Below are 20,461 nucleotides of genomic sequence, written 5' to 3' on the forward strand. Positions count from 1 at the left end.
GCCACAAGCCAGTTTTTAAAAACTCTGTCATGGATGGGGTGCCTGGGTGGCTCAATCAACTGAGCATCTGACTTTTGGTTTAGGTTCAGGTCATGCTCTCAGGGTTGTGAGATGGAGCCTAAGTAGGGTTCTGCACTCAGTGAGGAGTCTGCTTGAGATCCTTTCCCTCACCCTCTCCCCTTGCCTCTCCTCCCACATGTGCTCTCTCTCTCTCTCTCAAATCATCTTAAAAAAATATTTGTCATGGGATTGACTTATTTTTACAATCCAGTTTTAGAATATTTCCTCACTCCCAAAAGCTCCCTCATGCTCATTTGTGGCCAGCCCCCTCTCCCCTGTCTGTTTTGTTTCTATCCCTTCTTTAGCTCTCTCTCTATAGTTTTGCCATTTCTAGAAATTACTTATAGTTATCCTCTCCTCATAAAAGCCCTTTGCAATAGGTACTATTTTTTTTTAAATATCTCATTTAGAGATAGTCAAAATAAGCCATAGGAGACTTCCATGACCTGTCCATGGCCACAAAACTAGTAAGTGATGGAGCCAATATTCATGTCCAGATAATCCGATCCCAGAGTTTTACCATTAGGTTATTCCTCTGTAATATATAGTATGAAAAGTATGAGGAATTAGGAAGTGGGAGAGATCACATATGGCTGTAGGATTAAAGAAGATTTGATGCAGGAGGTGGTATTTTGATAGGAAGGAATGAGGAGCATGGAATTAGCAAAAGCATTAAATTAAAAACCTTGAGGCTAAATATTTAATGTATTCAGGAAATATTTATTGAACATCATTATGTCCTTGTACCTTGCTAATCACTTTAAATCACTTTACATGCATTATCTCATTATTTTTTCCAACAGTGCTTAAATTATATTATTGTCCTATTTTTATGGATAAGGAAGTGAAAACTGTGAAAGGTCAAGCAGAATGCCCAATATCACACAGCTAGTAAGAACAAGGCTGGGGTTTTGACTTTATATTGCAAACTAATCTTAAGCATTGTGCTAGTTGGCCACATGAATAAAACACAGCAATAACAAGCACAATAAAAAAAAAACAACCGGTCTTTGGAGAGATTACTTCTGTGGCAGGATTTGGAATAGAGTGGGACAGAGAGAATGGGAGCAGGTAAAGCAGCTCACCACAACTACAACTGTGTGGGTAGAATTCTGGGTGGTGTGAGGGGAAATTAAAATTAAAATGGGAAATCTACTCCTGTATCTACAGGAGTAGATACAGCTAAGAGGGATTTGTGGCTAAGGTGAGGGAAGAAGTAATGTCTGGTAGTGAAAGAATATAATCATCTGCAAACACTATTATAGAAGACCCAAACATCAGTCTTATTTATTCTGTTTTGATACTTCTATCAATAGTCTAGACGATTGACATTTGATGGAAACTTTATTTATTTATTTATTTATTTATTTATTTATTTATTTATTTTCACATTTTAAAATTTAAATTCAATTTGCTAACATATACTATAACACCCAGAGCTCATCTCATCAAGTGCCCTCCTCAGTGCCCATCATGCAGCTACCCCATGTCCCGCCCACCTCCTCTTTCACAACCCTTTGTTTTGATGGGGACAATTTAAAGAAGAAATTTTAGTGTGGGTCCAGGGACTTCTTTGGAATTCATGGATATACTTCATGAATGTGTGATTCCCTCATAACTGCAGGCCAGTAATGAGTGTATATATGCTCATTCACTCTTTAAGGAAAGGTATCATAACTTTCATCAAATTCTAAGAGTTTGAGACTTCCCCAAAATTAAGAATGATTGGTCTAAGACATAGGACAAGTTTATTCCTTTTTCTTAGTTTCTAAGTTCTATTCCTTATTAAGTTTCTGGAAAGGTATATATCAGCTTTTAATTATATTCATTTCTTCTACAAAATTTGATTTCATATTAAATACACTAACAATTACATGATTATGCATATCATAAAACTACATATATATTTACACATACACACCCACATACACACATACACAAAGACAATATACACATTAAAGAAAAAGTGCATGGGGCAACTAGGTGGCTCAGTTGGTTAAGCATCTGACTCTTGGTTTTGGCTCAGTTAATGATCTTAGGGTTGTGGGGCTGAGTCCTGCATTGGGCTCCACGCTCAGAGGGGAATCTGCTCAAGATTCTCTCTCTCCCCCTCCTCCTGCTCTCCCCCTACTCATGGATTCTCTCTCTCAAAAAGATAAATAAATCTTGGGACACCTAGGTGGCTCAGCGGTTGAGCATCTGCCCTTGGCTCAAGGCGTGATCCTGAAGTCTTGGGATGGGGTCCCACATCCGGCTCCTTGCATGGAGCCTGCTTCTCTCTCTGCTTAAGTCTCTGCCTCTCTCTCTCTGTGTCTCTCATGAATAAATAAATAAAATCTTTTTAAAAATCTTTAAAAAATAAAAATAAAAGTGCTGATAAGGATATTATCCATTAGGGTGGTAAGTTTTGTTTTTTTGTTTTTTTTTTTAAATTCATTCATGAGAGGGAGAGAGAGAGAGAGAGAGAGAGTGAGAGAGAGAGGCAGAGGAACAGGCAGAGGGAGAAGCAGGCTCCATGCAGGAAGCCTGACATGGGACTCCATCCTGGGTCTCCAGGATCACACCTGGACTGAAGGCGGCACTAAACCACTGAGCCACCGGGCTGGCCCGGGTGGTAAGTTTCATAAATGTTTGAATGTATGTAAATAAACACATACATATATTTTTGCATACATAGATGAAATTGAACATAATGGAGCATAGTCTATCCACAGATAGTTGGGTCTATGCCCATCCATCAGTCAATATCTCATGATAATATAGCTTTTTAGAGTTCAACGTTTAGGAAAACTCTGTTTCTGTGCCCTTTGTTTTATTTTGTATTTTAAAAGTCACTCAGTGGGCAACCCTGGTGGCGCAGCGGTTTAGCGCTGCCTGCAGCCCGGGGTGTGATCCTGGAGACCTGGGATCGAGTCCCACCTCAGGCTTCCTGCATGGAACCTGCTTCTCCCTCTGTCTGTGTCTCTGCCTCTCTCTCTCTCTGAATAAATAAATAAATAAATAAATAAATAAATAAATAAATGAATAAATAAATGTTACTCAGTTATATCATACATTCAGTTTCAAGAATAAATGATAGGGACACCTGGGTGGCTCAGTGGTTAAGCATCTGACTTTGACTCAGGTCGGGATCCTGGGGTCCCCGGGATTGAGTTCCACATTGAGCTCCTTGCATAGAGCCTGCTTCTCACTCTGCCTGTCTCTCTGCCTCTCTGTGTTTATCATGAATAAATAAATAAAATCTTAAAAAAAGAATAAATGATAAAGAAAATATCAGTATAACACTTTTGCAGATCAAGAAATGAAGTACTGGCGGGAATGTCACTGGAAACATTACTAATGTCCATCCCTAATTGCAACCTCTTCTTGTCTCCCAGAACCAGTTACTATTCTCATAATTATTCCCTTTTTATTCTTTATAGTTTTACCATTTATGAATGCATCCCCAAAAAATGTGATATAGTTTTGCTGCTTTTAACTTTATACAAATATAAATATATATATTCTTTTGAAGACTTCTTTTGCTCAATATTATGTCCATGATGTTTATCTATGTTGATAATTTATATAGCTGCAGTTTGTTTTCTTTGCTACATAGTATTCCAATGCATGCATTTATGACTTTTTATCCATTCTATTGATGGATATTTAGAGTATTTCTTATTTTCTATTATGAAGAATGCTTGCTGTGGCAGAGGCTGCCAGTTATTCATCAAATGATCTTCATCCAGAGCACCAGCTAAATTATATTTCCCAATCCCCCTTATGATTATGTATAGTCGAGTAGAAAACTAGTGGATGTTATATGTGCCATTTCAGGCCTATCCTATAAAACCTTTCATATGTGCTCTTTATACCCTTCCTCCTTCTTATTGACCTGTTATGGCAGGGCCAACAGCTTCCTGTAAAGGGCCACATAGTAAATATACTAGGCTTTGTGGGTCATTGAGCTTCTGTTGCAACTATTCAACTCTGTGTTATAGCAAGAAAGGATCCACAGACAATGCATAAAAAATGGAAATCAGAGCAGCCCCCGTGGTGCAGCGGTTTAGCGCTGCCTGCGGCCCAGGGCGTGATCCTGGGGACCCTGGATCGAGTCCCACGTCAGGCTATCTGTATGATGCCCGCTTCTCCCTCTGGCTGTGTCTCTGCCTCTCTCTCTCTCTATGAATAAATAAATAAAACATTTTAAAAAATGGAAGTCATGTATTCTAATAAAACTTTATTTATGAAAACAAGCAGCAGAACAGATTTGGCCATGAACAAAGTTTGCTAACCCCCGGGATCCCTGGGGGGCGCAGCGGTTTGGCGCCTGCCTTTGGCCCAGGCGCGATCCTGGAGACCCAGGATCGAATCCCACATCAGGCTCCCGGTACATGGAGCCTGCTTCTCCCTCTGCCTATGTCTCTGCCTCTCTCTCTCTCTCTCTGTATGACTATCATAAAAAAAAAAAAAAGTTTGCTAACCCCTGTGCTATTGTAATACTCAAGGTGATTTTGCAAGAAACTTCTTGTTCCTTAAGCCATTGATATTTTTTCTATTTGTTATTGTAGTTTAGCCTACCCAACTAAACATAGCTGCTTTGAACATATTTGTAAGTTAATTATGTGTATGAGATTCTCTCTAGCATATATAAAATGGAATCTCTTGGATATGGGGTATTTGTTCTTTATCTTCAATAAATAATGCAAAACTGTTTTTCAAAGTGGTTGTATATATTTATACTCTGATCAGCAGACGAGCATTCCTGGTGTTCTAGTCTTGCTAACACAAGAATGATAATGAAAACACAATCTATCATAATTTGTGGGAGGCAGCTAAAGTAATGCTTAGAGAGAAACTTCTAGTTTACATACTTATATTAGAAAAGAAAAAAGATTTAAAATTATAGATCTCAGTTTTCAATTTAAGAAGCTAGGGAAAAAAGAGTTAATTAAGCCCAAATTAGTACAAAGTAAATAATAAAAATAAGAACAAGAATCAATGGAATAGAAAACAAGCACGTATTAGACAAAAATCAACAAAATGCAAAGGCTGTTTTTTTTCTTTCAAAGAAACAGTAATATTGATTACCTCCTAGCAAGACTGATCAAGAGAGAAAATTAAAAATTACCCATATCAGGAATGAAAGAGGGACATCACTATGGATGTTAAGGCCATTAAAGAAAAGGCATGTAATGAACAATTTTATGCCAATAAAGTCAACAACTTAGATGAAATGAGCCAATCCCACAAAAAGCAAAAGTCAGCAAAATTGAACACAAAAAGAAATGACAAGTCTGAATACTCCAGTATCTGTTAAAGAAAAATAAAATCCAAAATAAGAAAACCCATCTACACACACATACCATCACCATCAACACTAAAAACAAAAGCAACAACTCCAAGCCAGATGTTTCAATGGTGGATTCTATAAAACATGTAAGGAACAAATGATACCAATCTTAACACGAACTCTTTCAGAAAAGAGAGGAGAAAAAAAAATACTACTTTATTTTTTTAAAAATTGTAGTAAAATACACATTTGCCATTTTAATCATTTTAGTGTGTATAAGTTGCTGGTATTAGGTACATTTGCAATGTTGTGCAACCATCACACTATCTAGTTCCAGACTTTTTTCATCACTTCAAACAAAAACTCTGAAACAATTAAGCAGTCATTTTCCATTTTCCCCTCCTCCTAAGTCCCTAGTGGCCATAAATCTGCTTTGTCTATTCTGGATATTTTATATGAATAGAATCATACAATGTGTGGCCTTTTGTGCCTGGCTTCTTTCAGTTAGCATAATTTTTCTTTTCTTTCTTTCTTTCTTTCTTTCTTTCTTTCTTCTTTTTCTTTCTTTCTTTCTTCTTTCTTTCTTCTTTTTTTTTTTAATTTTAAGTAGACTCCATGTCTAGCATGGAGTCCAATGAGGGCTTAAACTCATGACTCTGAGATCAAGACCTAAGTTGAGATCAAGAGTCAGATGTTCACTGACTGAGCTGCCCAGGTGCCCCAGCATAATGTTTTCAAAGGTCATTGATGTTAGCACATATCAGAACTTCATTCCTTCTTAAGGTTAAATTATATTCCATTGTATGGATATATTGCATTTTGTTTATCCATTCATCTGCTGTTGGGCATTTGGGTTGTTTGCACCTTTTGGGTATTGTGAATAGAGCTGGTATGAACATTTACATACAAAATTTGTTTAAACATCTGTTGTCAATTATTTTGTATATACACCTCTGAGTCATATGGTAATTCTATGTTTAACTTATTGAAGACTTATCAAACTGTTTTCCATAGTGGCTCTATTATTTCAAATTCCCTACCAGCAATGTATGAAGGTTCTGATTTCTCCATATCCTCTCAACCTTGATATTTTCTATTTTAAAAATTATAATAATCATAGTGTGTATGAAGCAGTGTCTCACTGTGGTTTTGATTTGGATTTCCCTAGTAATTAGTGATGTTGCACATTTTTTCATATGGTTGTTAGCCATTAGAATATCTTCTTAAGAGAAAAATCTATTCAAGTCTTTGGCCCAGTTTTTAATTGAGTTGTTTGTCCCGTTATTGAGTTGTAAAAGTTCTTTATATATCCTAGATACTAGACCTATAGGAGATATAGGATTTGCAAATTTTTATCCCATTTTGTGGGCTATCTTTACATTCTACAGATAGTTTTCTTTTGACAGAATTAAAAAAATTTTTTTTAAAGATTATTTATTTATTCATGAGAGATAGAGATAGAGATAGAGAGAGATAGAGATAGAGAGAGAGACAGAGAGGCAGAGGCACAGGCAGAGGGAGAAGCAGGCTCCATGCAGGGAGCCTGATGTGGGACTCGATCCCGGGTCTCCAGGATCATGCTCTGGGCTGAAGGCCGTGCTAAACCGCTGAGCCGCCCAGGTTGCCCAAAAAAATTTTTCATTAAGTCTAAATTTATCTATTTTTTTCTTTGGTTGCTTGTGCTCTTGGTGTCATATCTAAGAAGCCACTGACTAATCTATAAGCATGAAGATTTACACTAATGTTTTCACTTAAGATTTTTATAGTTTTCATTCTTACTTTTAGTTTTTTTTAAAAAGATTTTATTCAGTCATGAGAGACACACAGAGAGAGGTAGAGACATAGGCAGAAGCAGAAACAGGCTCCCTGCAGTGAGCCTGATGTGGGACTGGATCCTAGGACTCTGGGATCACAACTTGAGTCAAAGGGAGATGCTCAACTGCTGAGCCACCTAGGTGCCCCTTATTTTTAGTTCTTTGATTAATTTTGAGTTAATTTTTGTGTATGGCATGAGGTATGTAAATGAAGACTCCAACTTCATTTTTTTGCATGTAGACATCCAGTTGTCTCAGCACCATTTGTTGAAAAGCCTATTCATTTGCTGAACTGTCTTGGTATCTCTGCTGAAAATAATTGGCCAGAGATGTATGGGTTTATTCCTGGATTCTCAATTCTATTCTGTTGATCTCTTATACCCTCATGCCATGTATGGGTATAACCTTAGTATAGGATGGTTTTGTTTACTATATCTCTGTAGTAAATTTTCAAGATAGGAAATATGAGTACTTCAACTTTGATCCTCTTTTTCAAGATTATGTTGACTATTTGGGGACCCTTGTAATTCTGTATGAATTCTGGAATTGGTTTTTTCATTTCTGCAAAAATTATATTGGAAGTTTGACAGGGACTGCATTCAATCTGTATATCACGTTGGGGAGTACTGACATCTTAATATTAAGTCCTTAAATTCATAAGCACAAAATGTCTTTCTGCTTATTTAGGTCTTCTTTAATTTGTTTCAGCAATGTTTTGAACTGTTCAGTGTACAAGTCTTACACTCTTGCTATGGCGGGTGCCTGGGTAGCTCAGTTGGTTAAGCGTCTGTCTTTGGCTCAGGTCATGATCTCCGGGTTCTATGATTGAGCCCCCCATTGGGTTCTTAGTTCATTGGGGAGTCAGCTTTCCCCCAACCCTCCCACAAATAAATATAATCTTAAAAAATTATTGCTAGATATTTTATTGTTTTGATGCTATTATAAGTGGAATTTTAAAAAAATTTCCTTTTCAGTAGTTCATTACTAGTGTGTAGAAATACAAGCAATTTGAGTACTGAATTTTATCCTGCCACTTTGCTGAATTCATTTGTTAGCTCTAAGAGATTTTTGTGCATCCTCTAGGATTTTCTATATATAAAATCATATTGTCTGCTAAAACAGTTTAACTTTTTCTTTTCCAATGTGGATATGTTTTATTTCTTTTTCTTGTCTAACTGCTCTGGCTAGAACTTCCTGCACAAAGTTGAATAGAAGTGGCAAAAGCAGGGATATTTGTCTTGTTCCTGATCTTAGGGGGTAAACTTTCAGTCTTTTACAATTTAATATGATATTAGCTGTGAATTTATATATATATATATATATATATATATTTAACATTTATTTAGTAGATACAGACAGAGAGACACAGATAGAGAGGCAGAGACACAGGCAGAGGGAGAAGCAGGTTCCCTGCGGGCAGCCTGATGCGAGACTTGATCTCAGGACCCTGGAATCATGCCCTGAGCCAAAGGCAGATGCTCAACCACTGAGCTACCCATGTGTCCTCTAGCTGTGAATTTTTATATATGCTCTTTAACATGTTGAGGAAGTTTCCTTCTATTTCCACTTTATTATTTTTATCATGAAAGAGTATTGGATTTTGTCAAGTGGTTTTTCTGTGTTGGGTAGATGCTTTTTCCCCCTTTATTCTATTTTTTTAAAAGTAGGCTCCAAGCCCAATGTGGTAGAGCTGCATGCTCTACCAAGTGAGTTGGCCTTCTGTCTATTAATACATTATATTGCACTGATTGATTTTTGTATGTTGAATTACCTTTGCATTCTTGGGCTAAACCTCACTTGGTTATGGTATGTAGTTCTTTTAATATGCTGCTGCATTCAGTTTTGTTAGTATTTTATTGAGGAGTTTTCATCTATATTCATGAGTGATATTGGTGTGTAGTTTTCTTGTGATGTCTTTGGCATCAAAGTAATGCTTGGGTGAAGAAGTGTTCCTCCTTCTTCTATTTTTTTTGGAAGAGTTCCAGAAGGATTCATTTTAATTCTTTAAATATTTGGTAGATTTCACCAGTGAAGCCATCTGGTCCTGGGCTTGTCTTTTTTGGGAAGTTTTTGATTGCTGACTTAATCACTTTACTTGTTTGGGTTTATTCAGATTTCCTATTGCTCTTGAATCAATTTTGGTAGTTTGTGTGTTTTTAGGAATTTGTCCATTTCACCTTTGGTTCTTTGGTTGTTGGCTTTTGATGTGTCTATTGTTTTTGTTTCAACTATTACTTTTTTACTTCAGGCAACAGTGGTGGGTTCATTTGGTTTTTAATGTTTGCAAGGAATATCCCACATGTGGTTGCCTCTCTGTTCTGAGAAAGTTCAGGCTTAGGAAAAACCTTGTGTTAATCCTTTAGGAAATAGACACGTGAAAGACACAAATACAATTCCTTGAGAACAAGATCTGTTTTGTTTCCTCTGGCACAGATGCTCATACTTGGAACATAGGATTCCAACTTCAAGAATGCTGTCATGCTGGGGATGGGAATGGGATAGAGCTAAATTAAAATTCCACAGAGTTCTCCTACCATGTTTCAGTTTTTTTGCTGGCTAAGCATTTGCTTGATTTTTATTAATTTTTCACTGCCTTTCAGAGTTCTGTTAAGGCTGATTCTGGCAGTTTTGCCAGTATTTTCACTATTTCTGGGAACCGAGGGGGGTGCCTCTGGAAATCCCCACTCTACCATTTTTGCTGACATCCTCTTGACTTATTTATGACACAGGATAACTCTGATACCAACCCTTAACAAGGGCATTACAAAGAAAAGTATTATATACCAATATTTCCAGATTAGTGTAATCCATCAAATTGCAGAATAAAGAAAATTCATGGTCATCTCAATAGGTATATCAAAAAGACTATGAAATTCAACACATTATGATAAAGACTCTCAGCAAATGAGGAGGGAACTTTCTTAACCTGATAAAGAGCATTTACAAAGAAACCTACTGCTAAAATCATACTAAATGGTAGAGATTGCTTTCCCATGATCAGGACTTCCTTATGGAAGTTCACTTTTACCATTTTATTCTACATTGTAATAGAAGTCCTAGGCAGTATAATAAAATAAGAAAAAGAAATAAAAAGCATAAGGATTAGAAAAAAAAGTAGTTGTTACAGACTTAATTGTGCTCCCCTACCCCGTCCAAATTCAAGTGTTGAAGTCCTAACCCTCAGTATACCTCAGAATGTGACTGCATTTGGAGATAGGACCTTGAAAGATGTAATTAAGGCTAAATGAAGTCATAAAGTTGACCTTTAATAATCTATTATGACCCTTTGTCCTTAAAAAAAGAGACACACTAGGAATGTATGCTCATAGGAAAAGGCCACATGAGGATACAGAAGGCACCCATGTACAAACCTAGGAGAGATGCCTTAGGGGGTAATGACTAGAAAGGAACATGAATGAGCTTTCATGAAGAATGGAAATGTACTATATCTTAATTGTATGGGTATATACAATTGCAAAGTTTATCAAACTATACGTTGAGACCTATTTAATTTTACCATATATAAATTAAATCTCAATCAGAATAAAAGAAAAATTAAAAAACCCTACAGGTTTCTTGATTCTGATTCAGTGCTGTTTTTAAGACCACACTCGACTGACATCTCTTTGACATTGCCAATCAATCACAATAAGGACTTTGAAGGGACAGCATATGTATTTCTTAATCACAGTAGGTACTGAGGTCAAAAGGTCTAACTGATTAGACCTTTATGGCTGGGAAATGGGGCAAAGACACAGAAAGAAAAATCTATTTCTCTCTCTATAAATGTATCTATATATACTAATTCATTTAAGAAACATATAATGAGTACTTACTACATGTTAGGCAATGTTTTTATGGGGATACAAGAGTAAAATTATGGAGTGGTCATATCCTAGTGGGAGAAGATACAAAATATAAAAAATAAGTAAATTATATACTATTTTGAGATATTTCTGTTATAGAGGATGGGAAATGTAGAGTTTCTGGTTTAAGTCACAATATTTCATACAGTAACTTCAACTCTTAACGCTGGCCTCTTGCATTTGAATTCCTTTTTAAAGGGGACTAAGCAGGACAATTTAACCTACACATCTGGATTTATTCATAGCCCTATATTATGTTTATCTTCTGTGTTTTGTTGATAAAGACATCAACTTTTAACAAATCTTTTAGCTCAGACTTCTGGGAATCAGAGGTGATATTTTGTGATACCTTTTCTAATGATTAAACATACATTAATGATGGTGATGTTAATAACAAAAGAAACATAAATAAGTGTTCTTAGAGGCAAAATGGAAATGGCTTCTATACTTTGGATACTCCAACTTGTTTATTTCTTTAATCACATCACCTATATTAGTCTATTATGTACTACACAGAACACTGATATCACTGCAAGCACAGGTTTACCTAGAGGAAAAACTAGGAACTTCAAAGATTATTTCTCATTTTAGATGAGTCTATAATAATCTACTTCCAGTAAAGGAAAAATGTGTTTGGGAGCCCCTGAGGGATCATCAACCAGTGAGAGCTGCTGTATATTATATAGTCTAAAAAAGCCCAAAGACAAAATGGAGGGCGTAGTCAATACCATCAGTTAAATCCAAATTACTTTAGGTTCAGCCTCCCTTGAAAGTTTTAAGAAGATCCAGAGATCTGTGAAAAAGGAATAAACAGGCATCGCTCTAAGCATAGTAGGAGGCTTTGGCATGGCTTTACAGCCTCACTTAGAAGTGGGCAATGCCAAGACCTGAGGTCTAACATTTCGATTCTGAAACATGTCTGCTCAGTGGCCTCATGGCCTCTGTTAGCCTGTCAGCAACACAGAAAAAAATGCCCTCAGCTTCAAGGGCTCTCATGAAAGGGAATCAGTGATTGATAAGAAAAGGGTGGTTCAAGGCAAGCTGGGAGAGAAAAAAAAACACTGCTGAGTAGGGAGGAAAAAAGGAATGAACAGTGTTTCCAGATTTGTGCGTTTGGCTTAAAAGTTCTTGACTCAAGTTTATATTTTCCTAAGTAATGTCTCCTTGTTCCACATAGCTCAATAAAGGCAACTAAAATAGACTATTACAAGCATTGATGATTGAAAAACAATATTTTCAGTGTAATATTTTAAGTGTAATTCTGGCAATACTGTATGATCTCAAGGTTCCTCCTTGAGACAAGAGTCAGATCTTTTTTTTTAATACATTTAGTATCAATAAAGTTGGCAGAATGATGAGGAGGATAGATAAAGGTAGATGAAGAGACTGATAATAAAGATTAATGGTCCTGCAGTAAATATCCTATGTGGTACTTCATGATTAAAGACAACACAAGAAACAAAGAAGAAAAGTATGTTAAAAAATTTAGACACACTAAAGAAAAGAAAGCAATTAAGGAGACGCAAACCAAACAGTGTGACTGAGGTTATTAGGGCTAGGTCACTGGCCTTATGATAAACAGGGTGTCCAAACCCTTTGCAGCACACCTTGAAAAGCCTGACTCCCATCTGGTTGGGTGCCACCGTAAATGCCAATGCAGTAACTGCCCTGTCCTGTAATCTGCATACCAGCTCTATAATGGGCAGAATGACTTCAAGGGGCAACTTCAGCTCCTCGTTGATCAGGTATACTGTAATTTTGCCAATGGCTCCATATTAGCATAAAAGAAGAGAAAAATACATGACAGTCCTTTTTTTTTCTTTTTCTTTAAATAAAGAGAAAGAAGGGGAGAGAGGGAGAGAGAGAAAAAGAGAGAGAGAAAATGTGAGTGTGTTAACAGGGCAGAGAGGGGCAGAGGGAATCTTAAGAAGGCTCCATGCTCATCTCAGAGCTCGATGTGGGGCTTGAACTTGTGATCCTGAGATCATGACCTGAGCTGACATCAATAGCTGGATGCTTAACCTATTGAGCCACCCAGGCACTCCTTACATGACAGGTTTTCTTATAAGTAGAAAAAAAAAGTTATTCTTGTGAACACCTTAAAACAAAACTCTCTTAAAAAGATGAGAGAGTTTCTATTTTTTTTCACTGCAACACTCAATCTTTCCCCACAAAAAAAAAAAAAAGGATAAAAGCTAATGAAAAAAATAAAACCATGAGTGAAAACTGTTCCTGAAAACTTTGCAGAATTGTAGAATTATAACAGCTTTGTCTTGGTTAAATTGATTGGTATAGCAACATTATAAAATGACTATTAGGATTCATTGTGCACAACAGAAAGTGCTGAAATGTCAGCAGACTATACAGCAAAAAGTAATGGGTTCTGAACCCCTGTTAGTCAAAAATGATTTTGTTTCAAATTAGAAATTGATTTTTTTTTTTGGACACAAGCCCTTTCCAGGCTTATAGCTTCCGTAGCTGGACCCGGGACAGATTAACTTTCACCACTGTAAGGGCTGGCCTGATGGTACCTACTCAAAGTGCCTTTTCAACTGCAGGCTTCTAATGTGGCTGTGGTCTTAACCAATAACACAAGTCATTTGTCCCTTTGCTATTATACTATATTTTTCTCATTTTGCCATTTTATTTTAGTGTTGGCACACAACACAAATTTGTTGACAAGTTAACAGAAAACTATGTTAAGACTTGCAGTGTAACCACCACACCATTTTGATTGGTTCTCTATTCTCCAAAGTGCAATGACTATGAAGAGAGTACGAGTTTCCCATCTCTCAAGGACTAACAGAGAATGTAAAGAAGATTGTATCTCAGATATGAAGTCTCCTTCGGAACATGGAAGATTCCTAACTCTGGGAAATGAACTAGGGGTGGTGGAAGGGGAGGAGGGCGGTGGGTGGGGGTGACCGGTTGGCGGGCACTGAGGGGGGCACTTGACAGGATGAGCACTGGGTGTTATTCTGTATGTTGACAAATTGAACACCAATAAAAAATAAATTTATTATTAAAAAAAAAGATATGAAGTCTCCTCAATCTCATTTTTGTTTCCGGTAGCAAAGTGTATAAAGACAAAAGTTCTAAGTTGTCCTAATGCACTGGAGGTCTGCAGAACTTCTACCTCATGTCAAATAAAATGTACTTGTTTTTGTTTCAAAATGTGGATAGTTTCTCTTCTGAGGCTTGGACTAATTAGCATCTCTCAATTATTTGGGAGAAGATTAAACAATTTCTAGATTAACCATAATTAAAACCAAAAATCATGACAAAGATAGCAGGTGATGAGACAGTTGTATACAAGATCTTCTAATAAGGCATTGCCCATTTTTCACACAAATAAATGGAAGAGTGCCTAGAGAGATCATGAAAACTTGGTTCCTTAACTCCAGAGGTGGGCAGGTGTGAGCCCAGTAAAAAAAACAGGTAAATACGTGGATGGAGCTAGAGTGTATTATGCTAAATGAAATAAGTCAGTCAGAGAAAAACAAATACCATATGATTTCACTCATATGTGGAATTTAAGAATGAAAACAGATGAATATATGGGAAAGGCAGGGAGGAAGGAGACAGGGAGATAAACCATAAGTGACTCTTAGGCAGAGAATGCCAACTGGGGGAGGTGGGTAGGGAATGGTTTAGATCAGTGATGGGCATTAAGGAAGGCACTGTGATGAGCACTGGGTGTTGTACGTAAGTGATGAATCCCTGATGTTTCATCTAGTTTCATCTAGTTCATCACTGTTTCTACTAGTGATGAATCACTAGTTTCATCACTAGTAGAAACTCTAGAAACCAATACTATACTGCACTGTATGTTAACTACCTAAAACTTAAATTAAAAAAAAAATAAAAAAAAAAAAGAAGGATGTCAGGGTTAATGGTTGTGAGCAAATAAGAGAGATACCTTGGAAAGAAGTGTGAGCAGACAGTGCTCCAAGATTTTTTGTGGCTCTTTCTTCTGTACATCTCTCTGGACAATGAAGCTCAGACTTGCTACATTCTGTGAAGTCCTTCCCTTGATAATTTCAGGAGAGGTTAAGCCATAAGCCACTCCAGAAACAATCAGGAAGCACAATTAAATTTGACCACTTAGCTCAATGTTTCACAGTTATTTTATAATTGACTTCTTTTAAAATATCTGTGGCCTCTGGGGCACCTGGCTGGCTCAGTTGGTGGAGCATGTGACTCTTGATCTTAAGCTTGTGTCTGGGCCCCACAATGGGTGTGGAGATTACTTAAAATCTTTAAAAAAAAAATCTGTGACATCTAAAATAGGAAGAATCACTGGCACTTAAAAGACTGCTAGGCAATATATATTTCAGACTTATGAAGTTCTATTTTAGCCACAATGTAGAATTGTCTATGTCCTCTCCTCCACCCTTCCCATATTTCTAGTTATTTGAGAATTAACTGTAGTTGTTGGAGTTTACTCTCTTAGCAGAAATTTATATTCAATTTCCTGTCTTCTTTACTCAATTTGAACATTATTTTGTGTCTATAACTACGTTTATGATTGAATCATCCTTACAGTTTGCTGCTTGCAAAGAGGGACAAATTGGACAGTTTCTTATAACAGTATATTAAGAGAAAGGCTGATGTGATTCAGTGATCTAGCAGATGTGCCACCTGCGGCCTTGCATGCACATGTCAATTGGTAATAAACTTAACTCTTGTTAAGGTTGTAGAAATCACCTGGAGTTCATGGCTAGCACCCACCAGCAACCACCGGCCCCAGAAGAGCTTCTCCTTTTGCTACTTAGAGATGTTAAGTTTACCTCTTAGGGGTTGATATGTATCTTTCTTTTGACACGTCCATATCATGTCTGTATCATCTTCTGCATGTGGTTGAAACCCAACTGTCTTCTTTTCCCTTCTATTCTCAACACTGCTTGTGGACTCTTGGTATTTTTTGATGGATGATGATGGTCCCAGCAGCCAGCCATCACATTTTGACTTCAATAAACTAAAAAGAATAAATATGAATGAGCTATAGAGAGCATAGATGGGAGGTGCATGATTATATGAAGGCATATAAATTCAGCATGAGTTGAAATGTAATTCATGGCAGTAAGAACTTTCCTTTTCTTCTTACTTTTTATTGAAGAATAATTTGAATAAGTTACCAAAGGTCTATTTTGTATCTTTTCACAATAATTTTGGAGAAGAAATGGTCTTTATCCTCAAAAAGCTTATATTTGGAGTTTGGGAAATGAGACTCAGACCCATGAAACTGCTAATAAAGCCACAGAGTATGACTAAGAACCAGAATATCTGTAGAAATAAAAAGTATGCTAAAACAAGACTTGCATAGCTAAAATGTTTCCAAGTACTAAAATTGAACATTAGGGATTAAAATATCACCAATTTGCTTCAAAATGCATTTGTGTTTCTCATTTTCAATTGTTACAGTATTTATTATGTGCCTAGAATACGTAAGGAGCAGTACAATGGTGCATGTGGAATAATTGGTCCCTGTCCTCACATAATTTCATTATAAAGTCAGCAAGGCAAATATGGAATAAAAGGAATTTTAATGAAAATAAACACATGTACATATGTTTTTCTCTCTAATAAACTGTGTTCCCACCATTAACACATTTCCTCTTATAACATTTTGTTTTTTATTTTTTTATTTTTTATTTTTTAAATTTATTTTTATTTTTTTTTAACATTTTGTTTTTTAGGGACAAATGTTCAATGACATATCCCAGCTTCTTCCTTTACATTTTAATTCACCACGGACTCAGGACACTTTGGTTTTGTCTTTTCCATGTCCAAAAACAATGTGAGAGGTAAAGTAAATAGAAAAATAAGAGAGAGAGAGAGAGAGAAGATGTTTACTCAGAGTCTAAATATTAAGACATTTAAACTCTCCAGAAGCAGAGGTGATAAGCTGACAGATAAGAATAAGAACCAGAATATCTGTAGAAATAAATGAGAATAAGAATAAGCTGACAGAGTATTACTGGATCCATTACTAATCTCAGGTGGTTCTTGACTAGGATTCAAATCATGTACACCCATCAAAGTCATTGGGTTTATATTGGTTTATATTGATCAGAATTTTTAATAATGCTTGCTCATATCATAATTTATTAATAAAAATCAAGAAATGAATTGGCTTTATGTTCAGAATGTTATAAAGAAACAAAAACTATTAGCAGTATGGCTTTATATGGGCATAATACAGTGTATTAAATTTACATGCTTTACAATTTTTTACCAGATCTCAGGGATCACTTTCCCATAGGGACTCACCAGTGGATGTGTGCGTTAGCTCATATAACTTGTATTCATGGGACAGGAAAAGGAAGAGAATAAAACTACTCACTGTGAATGTAAGATAAATTTACCTTAACCTAGAAGCTCCAAATGCAGGTAAATCCAGGGATTCTATCTCCGCTTGTTCTTTTTTTTTTTTTTTTTGTTTTGAGAGAGAGTAATGGAGGCAGGGAGGGACAAAGGGAGAGGGAGAGAAAGAATCCCAAGAAGACTCCTTACCGACTGAGCATGGAGCCCATAGTGGGGTTCAATCCCACAACTCTGAGATCCTAACCTGAGTGGAAGTTAAGAGTCGGACGCTTAACTGACTGAGCCACCCAGAGGCCCCCAGAGCCTTGTTCTTTTTTTTTTTTTTTAATACTTTATTTATTTGAGAGAGAGAGAGAGAGAGAGAGAGCGTGAGCATGTGAGTGGAGGCACCTGCACAAGCTGGGGGAGGAACAGAGGGAGAGGCAGAAGCAGACTCCCTGCTGAACAGGGATCTGTTTGTTCTTATACAAAAGTTAATGGTGACCCAGACTATTGATTCCCCTAAATTCATTCATTTTCAGCTCAGCTAAGCTCCCAATACTAGCCAATACTGATCACTGCCAATACTGATTGCTACCTGCTTCTTTACCCAATTTTACATAGAAGCCTTTCTAGATCTTTATTCCAAGCCCAATCCTCTATCACAATAAGGAACTTGGCTTCTAATTTCTCTAAAACATAGATGACTACATAAAAACTCCTTCTTTCCTTGCATTCATTTCCATCTTTATTTATCTACTATTCTTCTTTTAATGTCTCAGAAGAAAATCTTACCTTTTATTTATACTCTTGATATAACTGACCTATGCCCTTTGTGACTATGGCCTGTCAATTATTTCCTTTTCTTATAATTTACAAACTCCTCCTCTCAATTGGATTCTTTCCTAGGATTACAAAGAAAATCAGACTTTCCATTAAAAATTAAAACCTAAACCTAAAACCAGAAACTCTTCTCTTAGGTGGGAAAGTATAATACTCAGTGTCAGTGAGGGTCCAGGGACAAGAGCATTGTAATACATTATTGGACAAACTGCAAATTGGTATAGCCTTTGGTGAGTGATTTGTCAACACAAAACAAAAATGCATCTACCTTCTAACAATTCTGCTTTTAAGAAGTCATCCTATAGAATTAGATAAACAACAGCATGAGAATATCTGTTCAAGGATGGTCATTACAGAACTACTTGTAATAGGGGAAAACTGAAGCAAATATCATTCAATAGAAGAATGAGTAAAAAAAACCCCATAAACTTGGTACACCCATTATAAGGAACACTATTCAGTCACTAAAAAGAATGAGGGATCTCTCTATACTATTGTGGAGAAACTTCATGACATACAAATAAACTTCATGACATAAAAGGAAACAAACAAAGCAAATAAGCAAGCAATTTGCAATAATGGAATATACAATATGACCTCATTTTTGTAAAAAAAATACATAAAAATATTTTTAAAGTTCTTCATGAATATACACCAAACCTGAGAGGCAGAAATAGAGTGACTGAGGGAATAGCTTTTATAATTTAATTTATATGCTTCTGAATGTTTTCATTTCTTCTAATAGGGATGTATTTTTTAAACTAAAAAACAAAACCTTTACCATCTCCTTTACATTATCATCTCCTCTCTCTTTCCCTTCTCTGCCAAACTTCTAGAAAATAGTAATCAATTTTAAAAGACATACCTACTAAAACTATTTTTTAAAGAACAAATCTGGTGGCCTTTTCTCTTTCAGCAGTCTTTTTTACTAGATCACTTCACTTCAATTGACTCCTTTCTTACAACTTTTTACCTTGGACATCATAGTATGTTATCAAGACTGGTCTTCCAGTTTTAGGAGGCTTCTACTCAGATTCTTTTACTGGGAACACTTTTACTTCCTTCCCCTTAAAAGTGCAGACATTCCTCAAGAGTCTGTGCTTTTTCTTTCTTCTCCCCCCACTTAGCACTTTCTAGTGATTCTTGCCACATCGCTGTATTTTTAATTATGATTTCTAAATAGATTCATCTAGCCCCTAGTGCTCTCTAAAACTGCTGATCTGATCCACTATTTGCCAGAAAGCTGTGAAGAGATGTCTTGTCATAACTTCCCAAAGCAATTCATGTGAAAGCAATGGCATTATATTTATATTGAAACTAGTTTCTCCATGCTTCCATTTTCATTTAATGACATCACCATTCTCTTAGTCACTTATATGAAAAGTATCAGTCATCTCAAATTCTGTTTTCCTTGTGCCTATCCAATAAATTACTAAATTAACAATTCCTTTATATATTCATCAGATATTTATTGAGGACATACTCTCTAAGGCCTGATAATGTGTTATGGGTCTAGAGTGGGCAAACATGAAAAATAAATATTTATTGAGTACATTGTATGCTAGGTGATAAGTATACAAACACAAGCAAGACCTGGTTCCTGTTCTCAAAATGATTTTAGTAGTGGAAAGAGACACTGAAATAGATCATTTTTAAAAAAGGTTTATTTATTTCTTTTATAGAGAGAGGGAGTAAGAGAGTGGGAGGAGGGATGGGTAGAGGAAGAGGCAAAGAGAATCCTCAGGCAGAATCTGCTCTGATCATGGAGCTCAACGCCAGGCTCCATCTCATGACCATGAGATCATGACCTGAGCCAAAATCAAGAGTTGGCCGCTTAACTGAGCCATCCAGGTGCCTCTGAAACAGATCATTTTTAATACTATATGAAACATGCAATGATTCAGGATATACAGGGTGTCAATGGGAGCACATAGGTCCTCAGCAGAGGACCTATCTCTTACTGAGGGTAAATTCTGGAAGCATTCAAACTAAATCTTGGAGGAGGATAAGCAGGTGATAAGGAAGGATAGAAGAATGTTCTAAGCAGAAAAAAGAAAACACTTTGAATAAATATACCAACAAGTAAACAAGTAAAATATATTTTGAGGATAAGTGAAGGTGAAGCAGGAGAGACAGAGATAGGTCAGATAATAAAAGGTTTGCCTTCATATGAAGGAGCTTGAGCTCTATTTCATAGGCAAGGGAGAGTCACTGGAAGGCTCCAAGGGGAAAAGTGGAATTATCCAACTTGAATTCATAAAAAATTATCCTGGACAGGGCCACTTAAAAGAGGGACT

The 20,461-nt window shown here is 36.4% G+C and overlaps 1 protein-coding gene across 6 annotated transcripts in view; it reads right to left on the reverse strand.

Annotated features, from left to right (window-relative positions):
• Window positions 1-20,461, reverse strand: part of KIAA1328 (KIAA1328 ortholog) — a 360,132-nt gene that overhangs the window by 54,929 nt on the left and 284,742 nt on the right. For all 6 annotated transcript variants that reach the window (XM_055324146.1, XM_055324144.1, XM_055324147.1 and 3 more), the window contains one exon: window positions 15,806-15,993. In XM_055324146.1, the coding sequence (XP_055180121.1) occupies window positions 15,806-15,993 (188 nt within the window). The remainder of the gene's footprint in view (window positions 1-15,805; window positions 15,994-20,461) is intronic.

This window comes from Nyctereutes procyonoides, unplaced genomic scaffold, assembly GCF_905146905.1.
Source record: "Nyctereutes procyonoides isolate TBG_1078 unplaced genomic scaffold, NYPRO_anot_genome, whole genome shotgun sequence".
NCBI classification, from domain to species: Eukaryota; Metazoa; Chordata; class Mammalia; order Carnivora; family Canidae; genus Nyctereutes; species Nyctereutes procyonoides.